Source organism: Pezoporus wallicus, unplaced genomic scaffold (genome assembly GCF_028554395.1).
Source record: "Pezoporus wallicus isolate ANWC-B61680 ecotype Strahan unplaced genomic scaffold, APGP_CSIRO_Pwel_v1 contig_13399, whole genome shotgun sequence".
NCBI lineage: Eukaryota > Metazoa > Chordata > Aves > Psittaciformes > Psittacidae > Pezoporus > Pezoporus wallicus.
Genome location: NW_026639844.1, coordinates 483,972 through 502,221, shown reverse-complemented (window position 1 = coordinate 502,221; position 18,250 = coordinate 483,972). Strand labels below are relative to the sequence as shown.

At 64.3% G+C, this 18,250-nt stretch overlaps 2 protein-coding genes across 3 annotated transcripts; both read right to left on the bottom strand.

Moving 5' to 3' along the window:
- Window positions 1-15: 15 nt before the first annotated feature.
- Window positions 16-916, bottom strand: ID1 (inhibitor of DNA binding 1). The gene is made up of 2 exons (XM_057416587.1): window positions 424-916; window positions 16-277 (listed from the first exon to the last, which is right to left on the bottom strand). Exons 1-2 carry the CDS (start codon window positions 745-747, stop codon window positions 236-238), a joined length of 366 nt encoding a protein of 121 aa, XP_057272570.1. The 5' UTR covers window positions 748-916; the 3' UTR covers window positions 16-235.
- A 4,811-nt stretch (window positions 917-5,727) lies between these two features.
- Window positions 5,728-17,148, bottom strand: HM13 (histocompatibility minor 13). Of its 2 annotated transcripts, XM_057416572.1 has the most exons (13): window positions 16,949-17,148; window positions 16,016-16,114; window positions 14,691-14,773; window positions 13,807-13,895; window positions 13,066-13,151; window positions 12,835-12,960; window positions 11,056-11,113; window positions 10,459-10,542; window positions 10,143-10,179; window positions 9,120-9,222; window positions 8,529-8,614; window positions 6,472-6,661; window positions 5,728-5,986 (listed from the first exon to the last, which is right to left on the bottom strand). In XM_057416572.1, exons 1-12 carry the CDS (start codon window positions 17,108-17,110, stop codon window positions 6,511-6,513), a joined length of 1,164 nt encoding a protein of 387 aa, XP_057272555.1. In that variant the 5' UTR covers window positions 17,111-17,148; the 3' UTR covers window positions 5,728-5,986; window positions 6,472-6,510. The 2 variants fall into 2 exon arrangements, with proteins under 2 accessions (XP_057272555.1, XP_057272557.1); XM_057416574.1 differs by lacking the exon at window positions 6,472-6,661.
- Between the last annotated feature and the right edge of the window lie 1,102 nt (window positions 17,149-18,250).

The window sequence follows — 18,250 nt, the reverse complement described above, 5'->3', positions numbered from 1 at the left end:
AAGCAGAGACGTGCCTGGTCATCAGGGCTTGTTTAATAACAAAACTCCAGCTATTGTAGAACAATATTCTCCAGCATCATTGTAATATACAATACGGGGAATGCTCTCAGCAATCTGAGAAGGATACATCGGGCAGCACCCCCGGCCCGGGCTGCGGGGGGGATCCCCCCCCCGGGGGGACCCGGGATGCAGGCGGCCACGGTCCCGGGATGTCCGCGGCGGGTCCGGAACGGTCTCAGCGGCAGAGGATCCGGTCGGCAGCGGGCACGCACGGAGCCTGCGGGAGAGGAGGGCGAAGCGGTCAGAGCCGGTCCGGGACGTCCCGGGGATGGAAGGGGCACCCCCGGCGCTGATGAAGCGCAAGGGGTCCGGGGAACCGGCAGGGCGGGAGAGCGGGGCCGGTACCGGGGGGTCCGCACTCACCTCGGGGGGGTCCCCGGCGGCGGCGGCGGGGCGGGGGGGCCCTCGCTGCAGCGCCAGCTGCAGGTCCCAGATGTAGTCGATAACGTGCTGCAGCAGCTCCACCTTGGAGACCCGCCGGTGCCGCGGCAGGGTCGGGACGAGCGCCCGCAGCCGCGAGTAGCAGCCCTTCATGTCGTAGAGCAGCGCGGCGGCCGCCTGCTCCGCCGCCCCCGGGGACGCCCCCGGCCCCGGCCCGCAGCGGGCGGCCTCCCCGGGCCGCACCGCCTTCAGCGCGCCACCGGCGCCCGCGGGCAGCGGCGACGGGACAACGGCAGCGACCTTCATAGCGTGGGGCGGCGGGGACGGACCGGCGGCGGCGGGACCCTGCGGGCGGACAGCGGAGCCCGCGCCCCGCAGCGCCAATTATAGCGCGCGGCTGATGGAGGGGCGGGGCCACGGGGGAGCGGCGGAGCCAATGGCAGCGCCGCTTGGGAAGGGACCGCCCCGCCCATCCCATTCATGCTGTCCCGAAGGGCAGCGCCTTAAAGGGGCAGCGGCGGCGGGGGCACACGGGGGTGCTGGGGGGGTACCGGGGTGCGGGGCTCCGGTGGGTGCCGCCCGTTCCGCAGCTCCCCCGCCATCGCCGTGGGCAATCGCCCCTCGGGACCCCGGGTCCGGCTCCCACAGCCCCGCTCCCCCCTTGCCCTCTCCCCCCACCGAATTCCCGGCCCCCGCCGCCCCCCCGCCGGCCCAGACCGTTAGACGCCAGGGCCGTGACGTCACCCATTCATAAAACCCCGCGCGCTGTCAGCGCGGCGCCTCGCGGGCGGTGCCCATGGCGACGGGGGCGGGACGGGCGAGGGGGGGCACAGCGGGACCCCCGCGGGGGCACCGGGCAGCCCCGAGACCCCCGGGCCCCCGTTCGGTCCCACAGGGGTGCCCCGATAGCACCGGGAATGGGGGGGGGGGGTGCGGGGTGCAGGTCGGCGGGGGGAGTACCGGGGCCGTGGGAGCCGAAGGGGGGGCTCCCGGGAGGGGGTTCCGCTGGGACCGTTCGAAGCCGGTCCCTGCCCTCAAGGGCTTCCGATCCCGGTGGGAATTGCTCGTTATCCCCCACCTGCAGCATCCACCGGCACCGAGAGCTCCGGGGGGGACCCTGAGAGGGACCCCGGTACCCCCTGAACAGGGCAAACCAGGGCAGGAGGAGCAGACAGAGCTGCGGCCTCTGGAGCCACGGGGGGGGTGTGCGGGTGTGCACAGGGACACACGTGTGCACACATGGATTCACGTCCATCACACCTTCACACACCCCCCGAGGTACGGGCACGCTCACACACGTGCACAAACACGTCCCTAAGTACACGCGCGCACACGGATGCAGGCACACACACGTGCACACACTCAGATACACAGCTACAACCATGCACTCTCATGTAGCTCACATGCACCATGTGGGTGTTCAAGCAGCACCCACCGCCCCATGCGTACCCCCAAGACTGCACTGCTGCATTGTTGGGCTCTGCCATGAGCAAAGCTGCTGCAGGGCCAGGGCACCCAACAGTGCAGCTCCAATACCCTGACCCTGTGGCTGGACAGGGCTGTCGGGGTGGGCTGCACCACCGCAGCGGCACGGAGGTGATGGCACCTTTGTAGTGGCATGGCCACGGGCACCTTGTGCCCTTCTTGGCTGGAGAATGCATCACGCAGACCAACCCCAGTGTGGGTGCAAGGGGACCCGGCACCCTACCCTTTGGGGTGTGGGCTGGGGGCCACCCTCCCGTGCTGGCCATGCTCAGAGCGGCTGCAGGGAGCCGAAGGCCTCCCCTCCTCTTCCTCCTCTGGCGTGGGGAGCACGGTGGGCTGCAACCCTCGGGGTGCTGCGCCCCTCGGTGCCGCTGTCCCTCCTCCCGCAGCGCTGCTGGTTCCCAGGGTGGGCACGGCGCCGGGGTCACCCCCTCCATTGAGGGCTCGGCGGAGGGGCTGCTGCTGCCCGGTTCCCACCGCGGCTCTCAAAGCTGCTAATTAGCCCCCATCTGGCAGCGGGGAGGCCGAGGACATTGTGCACAGGAATGCCTTTCAGAGCCGCACCGCCAACAATGCGGCCCCAGCCCCGGCCACCCCGGCGGCCAGCGCACCGGGCCCGGCCCCGCTGCCGCGGCACACGGGAGACCCCCCCGGGGTACCCGCTGTGGGACACCCTCACTCCATCCCTCTGCATGAGGCGGTGCTGGGGATGGCATGCCGGGCTCGGGGGTGCTGCTGTGCCCACAGGATGCTGCCCTGGCCACATCTGGCGGCGGGGCCCGGCCAGCGCAGCCGGCGGTGTCCAGCAGGACGGATCGCTTCATTTCCATGTCAATTCTGGGAACGGGGCTGGCTGCGCGGTAACAGCGGCCCCGGCCATATGGTGCTGGCTGAGCTCTGTGCAGCCGGGGCGGGGGGGGAGCGGCTGCTTCGCGCAGAGCTGGGGTTGCCCGGCAGCAGGAGCACATCAAAGCCCCCCGGCTGCCCCCCACCCCGCAGGGACCACACAGGGCACGGCCACGCCAGGCCGCCGAGGGGCCGCCGGGGATGCCTGTGCCGCGGTGGGGATGGGGACAGGGGACAGGCGGCAGCACCGCGCCCCGGCGCACGGGGACGCCATGGTTAAGGACGGGGCATCCCCAGTGGATGGGACCCCCAAAGTGGGGCTGCTCCTTTGCCGGCTCCATCCAGGTCCTCTCCTCCCACTGGAGATACACACACCCCCTGCCCTGGGGCTCTGCGGAGCCTCCAGCCCCCCGATCCCGCAGGATGGTGCTGAGCAGGGCGGCAGATGTGAGCCGGGGCCGCCGGCACAGCTGGAGCAGGGCTGAGGCCTGAGAAAGCCCCTGAGCGTTCCCCTCCCGCCTTCTCCCTTCCCGTTCCCAGCTCCATCCGCTGCAGCCCAGACCAGCTGGAGCCAGGCGGCCCTTCCTGGGATTTATTCCAGCTTCCTGCCCCTCCTCGCCGGCCGGCCGAGCCTGCGCCTGCTCCCGGCTGTTTCCTCTCCCCGCTCGCAGCCGCCGGCCGGGCGCCATGGGCAGGACCCCGGCTTTCAGCCGGGACCCCCACCCCGGCCGGGCATCCCCAGCCCTGCGCGGGGAGACACAGGGGCCTGCAGCACCCGCTCCCACCCCACATGCACTCCAGCTGTAGCATGGGGGGGTTCTACCGGGCTCTGGGGACAAGCATCCCCCATGTCCTCCCCTGCCCCAGGCGCCAGCATTCCCAGCTATGAAACTGCCATCCCACTCCCGGGCATTTGCACCCAGGGTGCTCCCGGTACGCTCATCCCATCTCATGATCCCAATGCAGGAACTGGCCATGAGAGAAGGATGCCCAGAGGCAACCCTATCCCACCCCAATGCAATCGCTGGCAGGAGCTTGGCATGTGAGCAGGATGCCCAGGGGCTGCCCTGCATCCCTGCCCCAGGGGCCATGGTGGGATCAGCCCAAACCCCACGCTGCCGGCAGCAGGACGCGCTGGCTCCACTCCCCCGATGGAGATTTCCCACCGGAGCCGGCACCTTCGCGCTTCCGCAGCCCTCCCGCACCGGAGGGACCCCATGGCGAGAGGAAGGCGGCCCAGCAGCATCCCAGACACAGTGGAGCCGCTGGGATGCTGCGGCGGTGCCACGAGCCCAGGTGCAGCGGGCAAGCGGAGCCGGGGCCGGGCCGACGCCAGCGGCTCCTCGCAGGGCCCAGGGCGCTTCCTTCCTCTCTGCCGTTCCCGGCTCTGGGGCCGGGCAGGATGAGGGTGACCCCGCGCTCCCCTCCCGGTAGCCCCGGGAACGCTCCTGGCTCTCTGCCGCGCCGGCAGCGGAGCAGGGAGCGCGGTGCTGGTGCTGCGGGTACCGTGTCCTAATGGAAGGACATGGAGCTGTTGGAGGCCATGAGGATGATGAGGGGCTGTTGAGCCTGGAGAAGAGAAGCTGCGTGGAGACCTCAGAGCAGCTTCCAATGTCTGAAAGGGGCTGCAAGGATGCTGGGGAGGGACTCTTCATTAGGGACTGTAGCAACAGGACAAGGGGTGATGGGTTTAAACCAAAACAGGGGAAGTTCAGGCTAGATCTAAGGCAGAAGCTCTTCCCTGTGAGGGTGTTGAGGCGCTGGCACAGGGTGCCCAGAGAAGCTGTGGCTGCCCCATCCCTGGCAGTGCTCAAGGCCAGGTTGGACACAGGGGCTTGGAGCAAGCTGCTCCAGTGGAAGGGGTCCCTGCCCGTGGCAGGGGTTGGAGCTGGAGGAGCTTTAAGCTCCCTTCCACCACAAACCATCCATGATTCCATAGGCAACCCTCAGCCTGCTCCTGCCCACACAGGGGACTCTGGTGGCTACATGGGGACGGATTTGAGGCCACAGTGACAGCCGGTACCCAGTGCTGGGCAGGACCCAGTTCCAGACCCACACCGGGGCTCGCACACCGTGGCACTGAGCAGGGCCCCAGTATCCACGGAGCACTGGAGGCCGGTGGAACCACATCTGGAGTCTAGACTCAGTGACTCCGTGGGCCGGGCCTGGCTGCTGCGCCGTGCCCAGGCCCCGCTGCACTCTGTTTGCTTAGCTGGAGGTATTTAATTGGAATTAAAGTGGCCCCTCTTGTTTTTTGCGGCCGGGGCTGCTGGAAAAGGAGCTGTAAGTCATAGAAAACATCTGCAGCAGCCGGCAAAGGGTCATTAGATGGCAGAACGCGAGGCGCCACTTTTAGTGCTCGCAGCCGACGCGGGCAAGAATGGTTCAATACGGCTTTTGTGGAGGGGCTGCCAAGGCAGCAAACGCTGCCTGTTTGTTCTGGCAGTGGGCATGGCCGGAGGGATGCGGGATGCTCCCCTCCGTGTGCCAGCCCCGAGGGCGAGCAGGGAAGAGACCCTAGGGATGGAGGACACGGGCAACCAGCCACGGTGGGAGCTGAAGCGGTTGTTGGAGCTGCCACCGCCTGCACTGTCCCCACCTCAGCATCTGCAGCCCTAAATGCGGGTATTGCACAGGGGGAAACCAGGCTGGGGCAAGTCCAAGCACTGGAGGAGCAGGAAGGGGACGGGCACTTGGAAACAAGCAGAGAACAGCCACGGGCCCCACGGAGAGAACAAGGCTGCGGGTGAGCCGGGCCGCGCATCCCGGTGCTGGCCACGGTGCAGGCTGGAGCATCCTGCGCGAGCCGCAGCGCCGGTGCCTCCGTCCTTCCTTGGACACGGTTTAATAGGAGAGAAAGCAAACGCACAATACAAAATTTAAAAACCAGGCTGTGGTTTGTGCCCCCCCCCGCACCCCCTTTGCGTTTGGGGAGGGGGGGGGGGATCGGGGGCATGGGCGGCCCTGGGGGGGGGGGTTGGCAGCGTACATCGATCCCCCCCCAGCGGCTGCTCCCACACACACAACACGAGGCTTCTTTGCACAATTGTTTCGTCGTCTGTCACTGGTGGAGGGGCTGGGGGGGGCCCCGGCCCAGCGGGGGGGGGGGGGGGGCACGGCCCCTGGGCAGCATCAATGCTCCTTCTTGGAGGCTGCTGTCATCTCGTCCTTACTGGCCCCCGGCCCCTCCGTAGGGGTCGAGCTCTCCTCGTAGCTGGGGGCGAGAGGGACAAGAGGGAGCAGTGAGCGGGGCTGGAACTGCCCTGGGGACAGAGATCTCTGCCCTGATGCAGGGGCTGGGCCGTGCCAGGCTCCAGCCATTGCCCCCCAGTGCAGGAAGCCTGATGGGACAGAGCCCCAGCATGGTCTCCACAGACACCTCCAGGGATGGGGAGGACATCCCCAAGCCGAGCCAGCTCTGTGCCCACCACAGAGCGCATCGTTAGATAACCTGGATAGCATCACACATCCCTCCACGCCGGTGCCAGAGGGGCTGGTTAACGGGGGGAAGCCACAGCAAGACCAACAGTGTTGACACCCCACCAGTCTCACTCCTCTGGCTGCAGCACACACACCCCACACCCCCCCTTCCCCCGGGGCCTTGGCAAAGGAAACCCGGGAGCGCTGCCTGCCAGCAGGAAGCACAACAGGGGCAGAGATGTCAAATCTCCCCCTTTCACTGCAGGAACCAGCCCCTACCTGGCCAGAGCGACAGACAAAGGGCACTGCCTGCCAGGGCTACATGGCACTGGGGCTTTGCTGCCGGCGTCGGCGGGGACAGGACAGTTTCTGCTGCATGGAATCAGCAAGGCTGGCCGGCGAGCCAGACACGGTGGGGAAGTGGGTAAGTCGTGGTGTGTGCGGCAAGATTTCAGCAGAGGATTCATAGCTGCGGGAGAGAGAGGAAGCGGGAGGGCAAAGGGAGAGGACGAGGACAGAAAGGAGGGAGGGGAGAGAGAGAACAAGCAGAAGAGTTTTGGAGTGAGACCGCTGCAAACCCAGCACCCTGTGCGGGCAGCCCAGGGCCCCGCCAGCCACCAGCACCAGTGAGTGCAGGCTGGGGGGGGCTCCTGCCTGCGCTGCCCTTGCCTGCAGAGCCCAGGGTAAGGCACAGCAGGGGCTGAGACCCAGGAGAAGGCAGCTCCTGCTGGCACAGACAGAGCCAGGCAGCCAGAGCCCATAGGAGAGCAAGCCTGGGCATGGGAAAGGCAGCAGCAGAACAGCCCAGGGGCCGCACAGGCAGCAGAGCGATGCAGCAGAGCCTGCTCAAGGACAGATTCCTCACTGCTGACAGCTGATGGGGGCAGAGTGAAGGTTACTGCCTGCCTAGGGAGGCTCAGCGAGGCTGGGAGCCACAGCACTGATCCCAACGTCACCCACCTCTGCTCCATCAGCACCCTGCAGCACAGATCCTGCCCGCAGCGCTGCCTGTATTTGCTCCCACATCAGACTCTCACTGCCCTCTCCCAGAGCAGCTGATGGCTGCTGCAAGACACCACATGCAGGCAGCTCGCTGGGTGCTGGGGACACAAGGAACTGCCAGCTCCATGCTGGCATCAGCACGGGAGGGATCAGAGCACACCAGAGCCACGCAGGGGAGATCCACCTGGTGGGATTCCTGCAGTGGGAGCCCTCCAGGCAGAGACCTATCCCTTCCCACTTCCTCTGCAGGCCACTGGAAGGACTCCAAGGGGAGCTGGAGCCAGGCCCATCAGGACTGCAGCCCCCCAGCCTCCTGCCCTGACAGCACTCAGCAAACAGCCAGTGCTTGGTGCCAGTGCTTGATGGGGCCCTGAGCCCCGGTGCTGGGTGTCCGGGCTCCCCGGTGCCAGGCCGGGCTCGCAGCTCATCCCTCCCATTTCCTGGCACGGGAGGCGCTGCTGCTGCTGTCAGCTCTGAGTCACGGCCCCGGGAGAGCAGCAGCAGGATCCCAGGTGCACAGGAAGGACGATCCCAGGACACTCAGCGCCTGCAGCAGCGATCTCAGAAGCCAACATCAAAGGGCAGGCAGGTGCGGCAGGGCTGGGAGCCCGCTGACAGCGCTGGGAACACGCTCCTCTGCGTCTCCCAGGGGAGGGGAAGGAGCAGGGGAGGACAGGCAGCTCCTGCTGCGCCCCACTCGGCTCCTGCTTCCCCTCTGAGCAGGGGCACTGCGGAGCGGGGAGGCTGGAGGGTGCACGGCCCTGCCTGGGGACAGATGCTCCCTTCCCTCCTCTGCTTCGGATACCCTCAAACTGCACAGCTTGAGCACAAGCAGCTCAGAGCAGAGAAACAGCTCCCGGGCAGGCCAGGCCACACCGTGCAGCTCAGAGGGGACAGTGCAGGCAGGAGACAGCAGACAGCGAGGCTGGGGCATGGCAGGCTGCGAGAAGCACAACGGCACAGCCCAGGTCCCTTTCCCTGCAGCCCGGGGCAGGGAGACTGCTGCAACCCCGGATGCTCCAACCCCAGGAGGGAGCCTGGGATGTGCTCGAACCAGCCCTGGCTGCTCTTGCAGCAGCTCCGGCTCCATTCTCCCCACCCAGAGGCCCTGGGACACAATGACCAAGTCTCCGAGCTCCAGGTGCGTGTCCCACCCTCCCCTGCCTGCCGGCACACGGGAAGGCTTTGTCACCGGGGCGGAAAGCACCAGCAGATGCTGCCTGCCTGCCGGTACCGCCCCGGTACAAGCATGGACCCGCTGCCTCCACCCAGAGCGTGCCCGGAGGAACCCGTCCCTCCAGCTGTGCCCGGGCACATCTGCACGCCCCGCTCACCTGAACAGTTCGGTTACTTCTCCCTTTGCCAAAGCCACAAGCAGCGGGAACCCGATGCAGGCGGGGACCAGGTAGAGCAGAGCGGGCTGTTGGGAAGGAAAGCATCTGTTAAACCAAACCACCTTGGGAGGGCTTTAAAGCGAGCTGGCCCCAGCCCCTCTGCACTCATGGTGTCTGGCACAGCACTGCCCAGAGGGTTAATGCCCCAGGAAGCGGCTTCCAGAGCCAAGCTACCGCTGCAGCAGCACAAAATCCTCACCAGGAGGTCCTCTGAACACACTGAGGACACCTGCAGAGACCAGAGAGAGCACCCATAAAGTATGGGCTCCCAGGGCCCCTCTGAAGGGCAGAGGATGGGACTTCATGGGCAGCTTGGTTCCACAGAGCCACTAAACCACAGGGCAGCCCAGCCAAAGTCCTTGTCCTAAGAGGGCTCTGCTCCAGTCAGACACACAAGCTTTGGGCAGGGAAGGTACAGGCAGACACTGGACAAGCAAAGTGGGAGAAGGAATGCAGCGGCTTTTCCCTGGCATGATGCAGGAACCTCATGGAGTGTCCCACGTGGGACGTGCATCTCACGGCAGAGCTCACCTGGGCGTGCTTGAAGATGTGCATGATGAATATGGTCAGGCCCAGCCCGAAGATGTAGGCCACAAAGCTGGTGTAGAAATACGTGTGTGTGTTCTTCTTCAAGCTGCAGGAGAGAGCAGAGCTCAGTGAGCCTGGGTCTGGGATGCCAGCAGGCAAAACGGAGCTGGCCCAGTGCTTCCGAGCATCTCCCACTGTGCTGGGGTATGGGAGCTGTGCTCTGCTCATGCGCCCAGTCCCACGGGCATCGATGAGGTGACACCCAGTTGAGGGGCTGAGGAAGGGAAGGAGGCACGAAATCCTGCTGCTGAATGGCTGCTATGGGAGGAATCAGTGCTGGGACCCAGGGAGAGGGTCCCAGCTTGCTGGGGGATGTGTGGCCTGTCCCTGGCACCCCGCTCTCAGCTCGTGCTGGTTCACTGCAGGGCAGGCCATGGGAACTGGGATTCCCAGCAGGTGCAGGCAGGATGTGGGTGGAAGCACCTGGGAAAGCTGGCACAGAGCAGAGGGGCTGTGCCACAGCAGTGGGGCCGCAGCACCACGGTGGCACCGAGACGGAGACTTTCGGTGTGGGGCAACAGCCAAGAGCTGTGTCCCGCTGTGGGGGCAGCTTCCCCGTGCAGGGAAGAGCTGCCTCCTCCAACGGCAGCCTGCACTGCTAGGCACCCATCTGCATCCACGAGCACCTCCCGGGTGCCAGCACCCCCAGCGCTGTCCCACGCCATCACTGCCGCAGCACCGCAGCGCTGCCCCGTCCTCGGTGCCAGGGAGCTGGTGAGGCTCTGGGGGGGCTGCACTGCCCACAGCACCGTCTGGGAACTCAATCACCCCCACAGCTCCTATCTACTCCTCCAAGAGCTTCCCTCGCACCCTTCTGCACCATAACGGCCACGCTGCCATCACCAAGCGCCGGAGGGGAGCACCCAACCCTGCTCCCGCCTTCCCCTTCCCCTTTTGCTCTCCGCAAGCAGCTCAAATACGCAGCAAACCCGCCCCTGCCCAGAGCCTTCCCCGCCAGCCGCTCACCTGATGTCAAAGCGCAGCAGCAGGGCGATGAAGATCCCTGCGGGGAGAAGGCGGCGGTGAGGGGCTGCGGGCGGAGGGCAGCCTGCGGCGCTGTGCCCGGCCTCACAGTGCCCTCTGGCGGCACAAGGCAGCAGCACAGCCCCGGGACCGGGGTGGGGGGGGGACACCCCCTCATTCCACGGAGCCCCCAGCCCACGGAGCCCCCAAACCCCGCAGGGGATCCGCAGGGCTCTGCATGGCCAAAGGCAAAGCGAGGCACGCACGCAGCCCGTTCAGAGCGGGGATCCCGGTCCTGCTCCCCCTCTCCTGTCCTCACCTGGAATGACAATGTCCCCCAGGCCCAGCATGGCAAAGTTGTCGGCTTCCAGCCCCTTCTCCAGCAGGTCCTGAGGGAAAACCACTGCGGGGAGCAGAGAGAGGCACAGTGAGGGGGGAGCGTCTGTGCTGAGCTGACCCCAGCACTGCTGAACCTGGCACAAAGGGAGCAGAGCAGGGCCCTGCCCCTGCCCTCAGCCCCCTCCTCACCTGCAGCTCCCCTTGGTCCCCTTTCCTGGGACAACTCCAGGCACCAGGATGAAAACCCAAGGGGGTTTCAGCCAGCCCGGGAGCAGGCTCCAACCCCAGCTCCAAGGACCCAAACTACTGCTCCACAAGAGCACAAATTCACCCTCCTGCTGGATCAGAGGGGTCTGTAGGGCTTTTTGCATCATTTTTTCTATAAGCTGCTAAAACTGGGGATGCACCCAATGCACCCAGCCCAGGGCAACGGAACCAGCCCTCTCCAGAGACCCTGGCACCACACAGCAGCCTAAGGGGAACACAAGCAGGAAACCTTCCGAACACATCCCACCTCTGAGCCTCCTCCAGGAGCACATCCCCCCCGCCCTCCAGCACATAGGGAGCATCTACTCACGTTTTATCGGGGCCTCGAATGATTTGGCAACCGTCACCATCACGTTGGTACCAAAGACCTAGGGACAAGCAGAGGAGGCCGCGGTGACCGCAGTGGCACAGGAACAGGCACATGCTCAGCTACAGCCTCACCCCAGGGCCTGGAGCAGCCTCAGTGGCAGAGAATAGCCAAAGAGGGGCAAACCCAAGCAAAGTGCAGGCAGGGGAGCCCTGAAGTGAGCCCGCAGCCCGGGGCAGAGGGCTCAGGACTGTGCTTGCGGAGGTGAGCATGGGCGAGGAGCTCCCTGCAGATCCCAGCCAGCAGCAGGCGGCTGCCCGTGAGCCCCATCAGGGAGCAGAGCAGTTGCCAGCTCAGCTGCATTTTCTCTGAGGTCATTTATTTGCTCTGCACTATCAGCTTTAAACACTGGCATCGTTTGGGGGTGGATGCCAGCACCCAGGTCAACCACCCTTATTCCTGTTCCTTTTCATCCCCAAGCCTCCAGCCTCGGCCGTACCAAAAGCAGGGCACAAACCAGGTGCTGGTGAGCACTGGGTGAGCAAGATCCTAGAGACAGTGATTGAACAGAAACCTTAAAGCCAAGTATTGGACCCCAGATTAATGCCGCAAGCTCTGGGCATTGCCAAGAGGTGACAGGACTGCACTCTGGGACCAGGGAAAATCATCACATGTGAATCCACCCCAAGACTATGAAGGGAGCAGCAACATCCTCGATGCACTGAGGAGTTTTCCTTCCTCCCTGAAACCCCCCTTGGATCTCACTGTGATTACACCCGTGCTTAGACCAAGCAACCAGTCCCTGCACAGGGGCACAATAAGAGGGGCTCCACCTCAGGCCAGCCTCTTCTGTGAGGCTCTGGCAACAGTGAGCAGTGAGGGGCACAGTGTGGCTGTCTCTGAAGCACCAGGAAGACTCTGGCACCCCGAGCAGGGCACGAGGCACCGGGTGCACTGAGCCAGAAGAGCTGAACCCTCCCCAGCTGAGAGCAGCGCAGGAAGTGGCAGAGGCCAACGAACCACAGAGCTCGCTCTGTTAAGGAGCCTGTGACACAGGGGCAGCTCCAGCCAAGTACACAGCAACACGCAGCAGCCAGGCTCAAATAGGGAAGCATTATGCAGGCAGCTGCAGGGCTGCTGGACGGACCTCAAGGTATACATTTGGAAATGCAGTAATTCAGGAGATGGAGGCAGCAGGAAAGACTGGGGAATACGGACATTACAAGGAGCAATGTGCACTCAGGTCCATTGCAGAGAGAGAAGGAATTCCCCCAAATGAAGGTGTCAGGGCAGGGCACTGGCTGAGGGGAACAGACTGGAGACATTCCAGTGTCTGATCCTCTGTGCATGAGAGCAGAGGGATGCTGATGAAGCTGGCAGGTGACAGCGCACAGCCATACAAGCAGGATCAGTGAACCCCAGAGCAGCCTTGTCCTCCAGCCCACCCCACAGCTCTGTCAGGCATTGGGAAGACCTCAGTGGGGAAAACACAGGTCACCAGAACTGGGTATGCCACACAGCCAGGTACTCCACAGCAGCCCTGGGAGGATCCCTGCCAGCCCTGCGCTCTTTAAGGCAGAGATGAAAAGGAAATGCATTCACCGAGCCACATTCCACCCCTGTTTGACTCCATCATCACACCTCTTTGGGCTCAGAAAGTGGAAATCCTGACTACAAACGTGTGGCCAGGCAGTGTGCAGCCTCCAGAGGGGCACAACACCGGGCACATGCCCCCCCCCACCGGCTGCACCAGCGCCCACCCCAGGGACTGCTCCTGTTTACCCAGAAGACGTCGTAGATGAAGAGGCCCCCGAGCAAGATGCAGCCTGTGCTGACGTTGTTCAAGTGCAGCAGCTCCACCCCGTTGAGGGAGAAGGCCAGCCCAAAGAGGTTGTTGGCAATCCAGTGCTGGGAACGACAGGAAAAGGAGACTTGGGTCCCGCTGCACGCGCTGACTTGCATGGAAAGGGCCCGGGTCTGATCCAGCCTGGTCCCTGCCTGCAGCTCACTTACCTTTCTCAGCAGGTACCAGACCCCCACAACACTGCTCAGGGCCAAGCACACCAGATCCTTGGTGTCAAACTCGTAATTCACTATTTCTGCAACAGAACAGAGAAGGTGGATGTTGGGCAGCTCCCCTCAGAGCTGCACTGACACAAACCATGGCCACGGCTGTGCCCACGAGCAAGCCCAGACCTTCTCCTTCAGGCAGACTCTGCCACATGGACAGCATCTGTGACCCTTCTGTCAACAGGGAAATTGGACTCAGGCACTGCCTGAGGCAGGGAGAGGCAAATCTCCATCCTCCTGCACCAGTTAACTCCTGGTGGCAGCACTAGAAGAGTTCCCTTGCCAGTAGAGCTACTGGGTAGGATGCTTTTCAAAGTGCAAAGATCTGAATCATCAGATCAGATCTGATCCTCAGGTAAGGCAGTCACAATTGTGCTAAGGAGCTTAAATAAAGGCAGTGCGTTTACAGCAGCCATAGCTCCATCCCTGCAGTGCTCTGGGATCTGCTTATGGGGTCCTGCTGCCAGCGAGAGGCAGCACAGAGGGAGAGCACCGGTGCAAGGAGACGCACAGGGCAACCCCAGCTCTGCAGGGGCACACAAGCTCACTCTGGCTACAGAAGCACAGTGGGGAGCAAGAGGGAAGCCTTTAAGAAGGTTGTCTGAAGGGGCTGGAGGTCAAAACACCATAAGAGTAAAGGCAGAAAACATGCAGGCCCGCAGCGAGGCCGGCGAGCCAACGTACCCTCCTTGCTCTCCCCGGAGCCCTCGGTGAAGAGGAGCTGGTACTGTTTGTTGGGGAAATTTGCAGGGAAGAATCTGTTCATCATGGGGCTGAAATGAGAGGGGTAGAGAAGGGCAGTTGGACAGGACACCCTGCAGGAGGTGCTGCCCAGCACGGATGTCAGCCCACACCCTTCCCAAGACAGGGAACGCTGGGATTTGCCACGTCAGGGACCAGCAGCAGCCCCAGCTTCAGGCATCAAGCTGCAAACATGGGACCTTGACCTCCCCAGAGGTCTGATCTGTCCTTATGCGACAGTCCCTCAAAAGGGTAAGAGATACAGAAGGGAAGACCCACCACAAGGACCCCCGGACACTCAGAACTGGCTGGGCCACCACCACATGGCTCTTGTGTGGAACCAGGAGCAGGGGTAAAGCCATTGCCCAGCACCAGCCAAGGGAAAGCAGTGGGTCCCCAACACCCTAGAGCTCAGGAAACAGGAAGCCAGTTTGACTGTTTCAGTTACTGTTACAGCTGGAGCTTTCAACACCTCCTGCCAAGCATCAGGGTTAGAGGCAGGGGATGTCACTGCGACCTCCAGCTGCTGCTTCAGCCATCCCAGTAGCACTGGTACCAGGGAGCTCACCCTGCACAGGGCAGCGAGGACTGTGCCAAGCCACAGCAGCAACTCAGGATGAGCTGGCCTTGCCCCATGATGTGGCCACCTACACCTCCAGCAGCTCCCCAGGTGATGCTGTGCAGGGTACTGGGTTACTGGGACCCCTGAGACTTTGGTTCCCCCACGAGGAAGGGGTCACACCACCAAGGGACAACACCCCAAGAGCTGCAGGGCAATGGGGCGGCCTCAAACACCCATCTCATTCACAGCCTCCCCTCTGCTGTACCTGATGGTGTGGGACAGGGCGAGGATCCCCAGCACGAAGAAATACATGGAAAGCAGAAGGTTGATGTACTCTTGAGAGAATATCTGCAAGGCAAATCCAGAGAGGGGGTCATAACCGCAGTGTCCTCCCCACCTATAGCACTGCACTGTTTCCTACCGGCAGCTGCTGTGCCAGTGCTCCAGGGAGAGGAGAAGAATAGCTGGAATAACCCAAATTCCTGCACCGCTGATGGGAGATGAGTTGGAAATAGCTGTGTGCTCACAGAACAAGCACTGGGCCTGCGAGCTGGCGTGCTGCTTGGGTCAAAAAATAACTCCTGTGTGGCAGAAAGGAGGACAGAGCCTTCCTGCATGTGTCCCCTGCAGAGCTGGGGCAGGGAGCGAGGCACAGCACTGCTCCTGGGGGGCTGCCCCAGCAGAGGGGAGCAGCAGTACCCCCGGGGTCAACAGAAGTCCTGCCCCCAACGCACACTGAATCCCACCCCGACAGCCCAGCACAGGGGACCCCAGCTCCTCCCTGCTCTCCTGGCAGAGGGGGTGGAACAGGGGGGCTCATGGCTGCAGGTATTAAACGGGCAGAGCTGCTCATCATTCAGCAGGGCCCTGCTGCACATCCAGCACTCCTCTTCCTGCTGTTTCATCCCATCCAGGAGCAAGCAGCAGTCGGCTGCTGTGTGGTAACTGCAGCATTCCCAACCTTGCACCCTAAACCTCTCCTAATGGCCAGGCAGGAGCATCCCAGCACCCCGCAGGCAGCCCAGGACAGCAGGGCTGGAAGCTGGAGCGCCAACAGGAAGCATAACATGGAAAAAGCATTTCATAGAGCCATGGAATGGGTTGGGTTGAAGGGACCTTAAAGCTCCTCCAGCTCCAACCCCTGCCACGGGCAGAGACCCCTTCCACTGGAGCAGCTTGCTCCAAGCCCCTGTGTCCAACCTGGCCTTGAGCACTGCCAGGGATGGGGCAGCCACAGCTTCTCTGGGCACCCTGTGCCAGCGCCTCAGCACCCTCAGTTTGACACTCGGTGGTCGCCAGCACCCTCCGGTTTCAGTCAGGCCCCAGGGACAGGCGGAGCTCAGGGGTGCCCTCACCCCTCGGCTGCTCTCCAGAGCCAATGTGTGCACAAGCAGGCTCCAGCTCCCCCGAGCTGGGATGATTCGGGTGAGACCCGATGGCCTCCCGCACGGGGACCCTGAGCGGCTCAAGCTGGGCAGCCTCACATGCTCTCTGTCCCAACACTGAGGGCCAAAACTGGAGTCAGCCCCACTCCGGGCGCTCCTGCCCCAGCCCTGGGACATGCCAGGCACTGCTGATGTTCTCACTTACTTTAAAGAAGAGGTAGAGCCCCAGAAGGGTGCAACTGGCAACGATGGGGAAGCGAGCAGCATCACGGCTGGTAATGGTCTCTGGCATCTCCGAGGAGTTCTGGGGAGGGAAGGGGAGGACAGGAGAGGCTCAGCCCCTGCTCTGCCTTCATACCCAAGCAGGAGATGAATGCACGCAATGAGCGGGGACTGGGGTGGCTTTGGGATCCCTCTCAGAGGTGGGGCTGTGACACAGGCAGAGCCTGAGGTGGAAAAGCAAAGCCCACCCGCAGCCTTCCAGGGGCTGCCACCATTTACTGCTTACGTCCTCTTGAAGAAGGGAAAATACAACCCCTGTGCTGGTGTCGCTCCTTCCCCCTGCCCAGAGGGCTGCTGGGCTCCCACCTACGCATCACCTCTGAGCAATGCTCCTCTCCAGCCACCCTCTTACCCCTCACCTCGCTCCAGGGATGCTCCCTGTGCCCAGGAGCCTTTAAGGACCAGCACTAAACCAGACCGGGCAAAGCAGCCCCTCTCCTGAGCATCTCCGGTGCACTTCAGGTCCCAGCTGCTACGGGAGCCAGGCGAGAGCAGCGCAGAGGGAGGCAGGGACGGGGGCTGCGGGCAGGAGCGGCGGCAGCACCGCCGGGAGCAGCCCCGGTGCTGCGGGGCGGGGGAGCAGACCCACAGCGCCCCCCCCAACCCAATCCCCACCGCAGCATCTCCAGGGGCAGGTTGGGAGCTTGGCAGCGCTTGGATTCACCGGGGCAGCGAGGACGGGGCTGGAGAAGCCCCGGGGCACCCCCCCCCCTCCACAAGAAACCCAGCGGGGCGCGGGTCTTTGCCGGTTGTGGGGGGGGGGGGGGGGGAAAGACGGGGACCGGGAGCGGCGGCGGGACGAGGCCTACGGGCAGCGGAGGGCGTCCGGGGAGGTGGCGGGGCGGCCCCGCGGTACCTTGCTCTTGGCGCAGCTGACGGAGCGCAGCGCCCCGAAGAAGATGGGCAGCAGCGCCATGAGCACCAGGCTGCCGTAGGCCAGCGCCATGCCCTCGGGGGTGGCGGGCGGGCGGGCGGGCCCGGGCCCGGCGCTGCCGTTGTGCGCCGCGGCCTCCTCCATGGCGCCGCGCTTCCGGAGGGACACGTCCTCTCAGCGGCCGGAACTTGCGTCACCGCCGAGACCACGCCCCCAGCAACCCGCTCCGCGTTGCTAGGAGACCGCCCCGGCCCCGGGGGTACCCCGGGTACCACCCATGGATCGCAGCATCCCGGTGCGGTTTGGGATGAAGGGAGCTTAAAGCGCATCCAGTCCCATCCAGGGACACCTCCCACTGGAGCAGCTTGCTCCAAGCCCCTGTGTCCAACCTGGCCTTGGGCACTGCCAGGGATGGGGCAGCCACAGCTTCTCTGGGCACCCTGTGCCAGCGCCTCAGCACCCTCACAGGGAAGAGCTTCTGCCTTGTGTCCTGCGGGCACCACCAGCATCCCCATGGCCTCCCTCCGTCAAGAGCCCCTCCATAAGGATGCTTCCCAAGCAGCAGGGATCCCCTCTGCTGCTGCTGGGCTGGGGCCAGGATCTGATGGAAAATTGGCTGGAATGGGTGTTTTCCTCACAAAAATTCCCTCCCCCCCACGCCACCCTCAGCCCGGCTGCATCCTGGGCCCGCCACCCCCCCCCCCCTTTCTTCCTCCTCCTCCTGCTCCCCTGTGCCGTGCAGCCCCATTGCCCTCGCTGAGCGCGAGGGGCGCAGAGCAGCACACGGTACAGAACAAGGCTTCATTTATTGGTTCAATTCATTTCCCCTTTTTCCTCCCAACTCTTGTGTCTCTGGAGCAGATGATTCACAGCCCCCAGCCCCATGCGAGGGCAGAGCCCCCCCTGGATCCCTGCCCGCGGCGCTGCCCGTTCCCCACAGAGGAGGTGGCCGGGCAGGGGCAGGCAGCGCCGCCGGGCTCACCCCGTGCTCCCGCCCCACTGCCCGCCATGGGCTCCGGGCAGGGCTCCGGGACGGGATCTCCTCCTGCTGCTGTCACCGCTGCTCCCCATGGGAGCGCTGCATAACGGGATGGGCGCTCCAGGCCGGGGGGGGGGGGGGAGAATGGGGTGAGGGGGCTGGAGGAGGATGGGGCCATAGTGGGACCATCGCCCATCTCCATGTGTGCTGGGGTCCAACCATGGCACCCACCAGTGCGGGGCTGGCAGCTGGCTCAGCACCGGTGCTAAGGGCTCTGCCAGCAGGGAATGGGTTTTGCCCTGGGA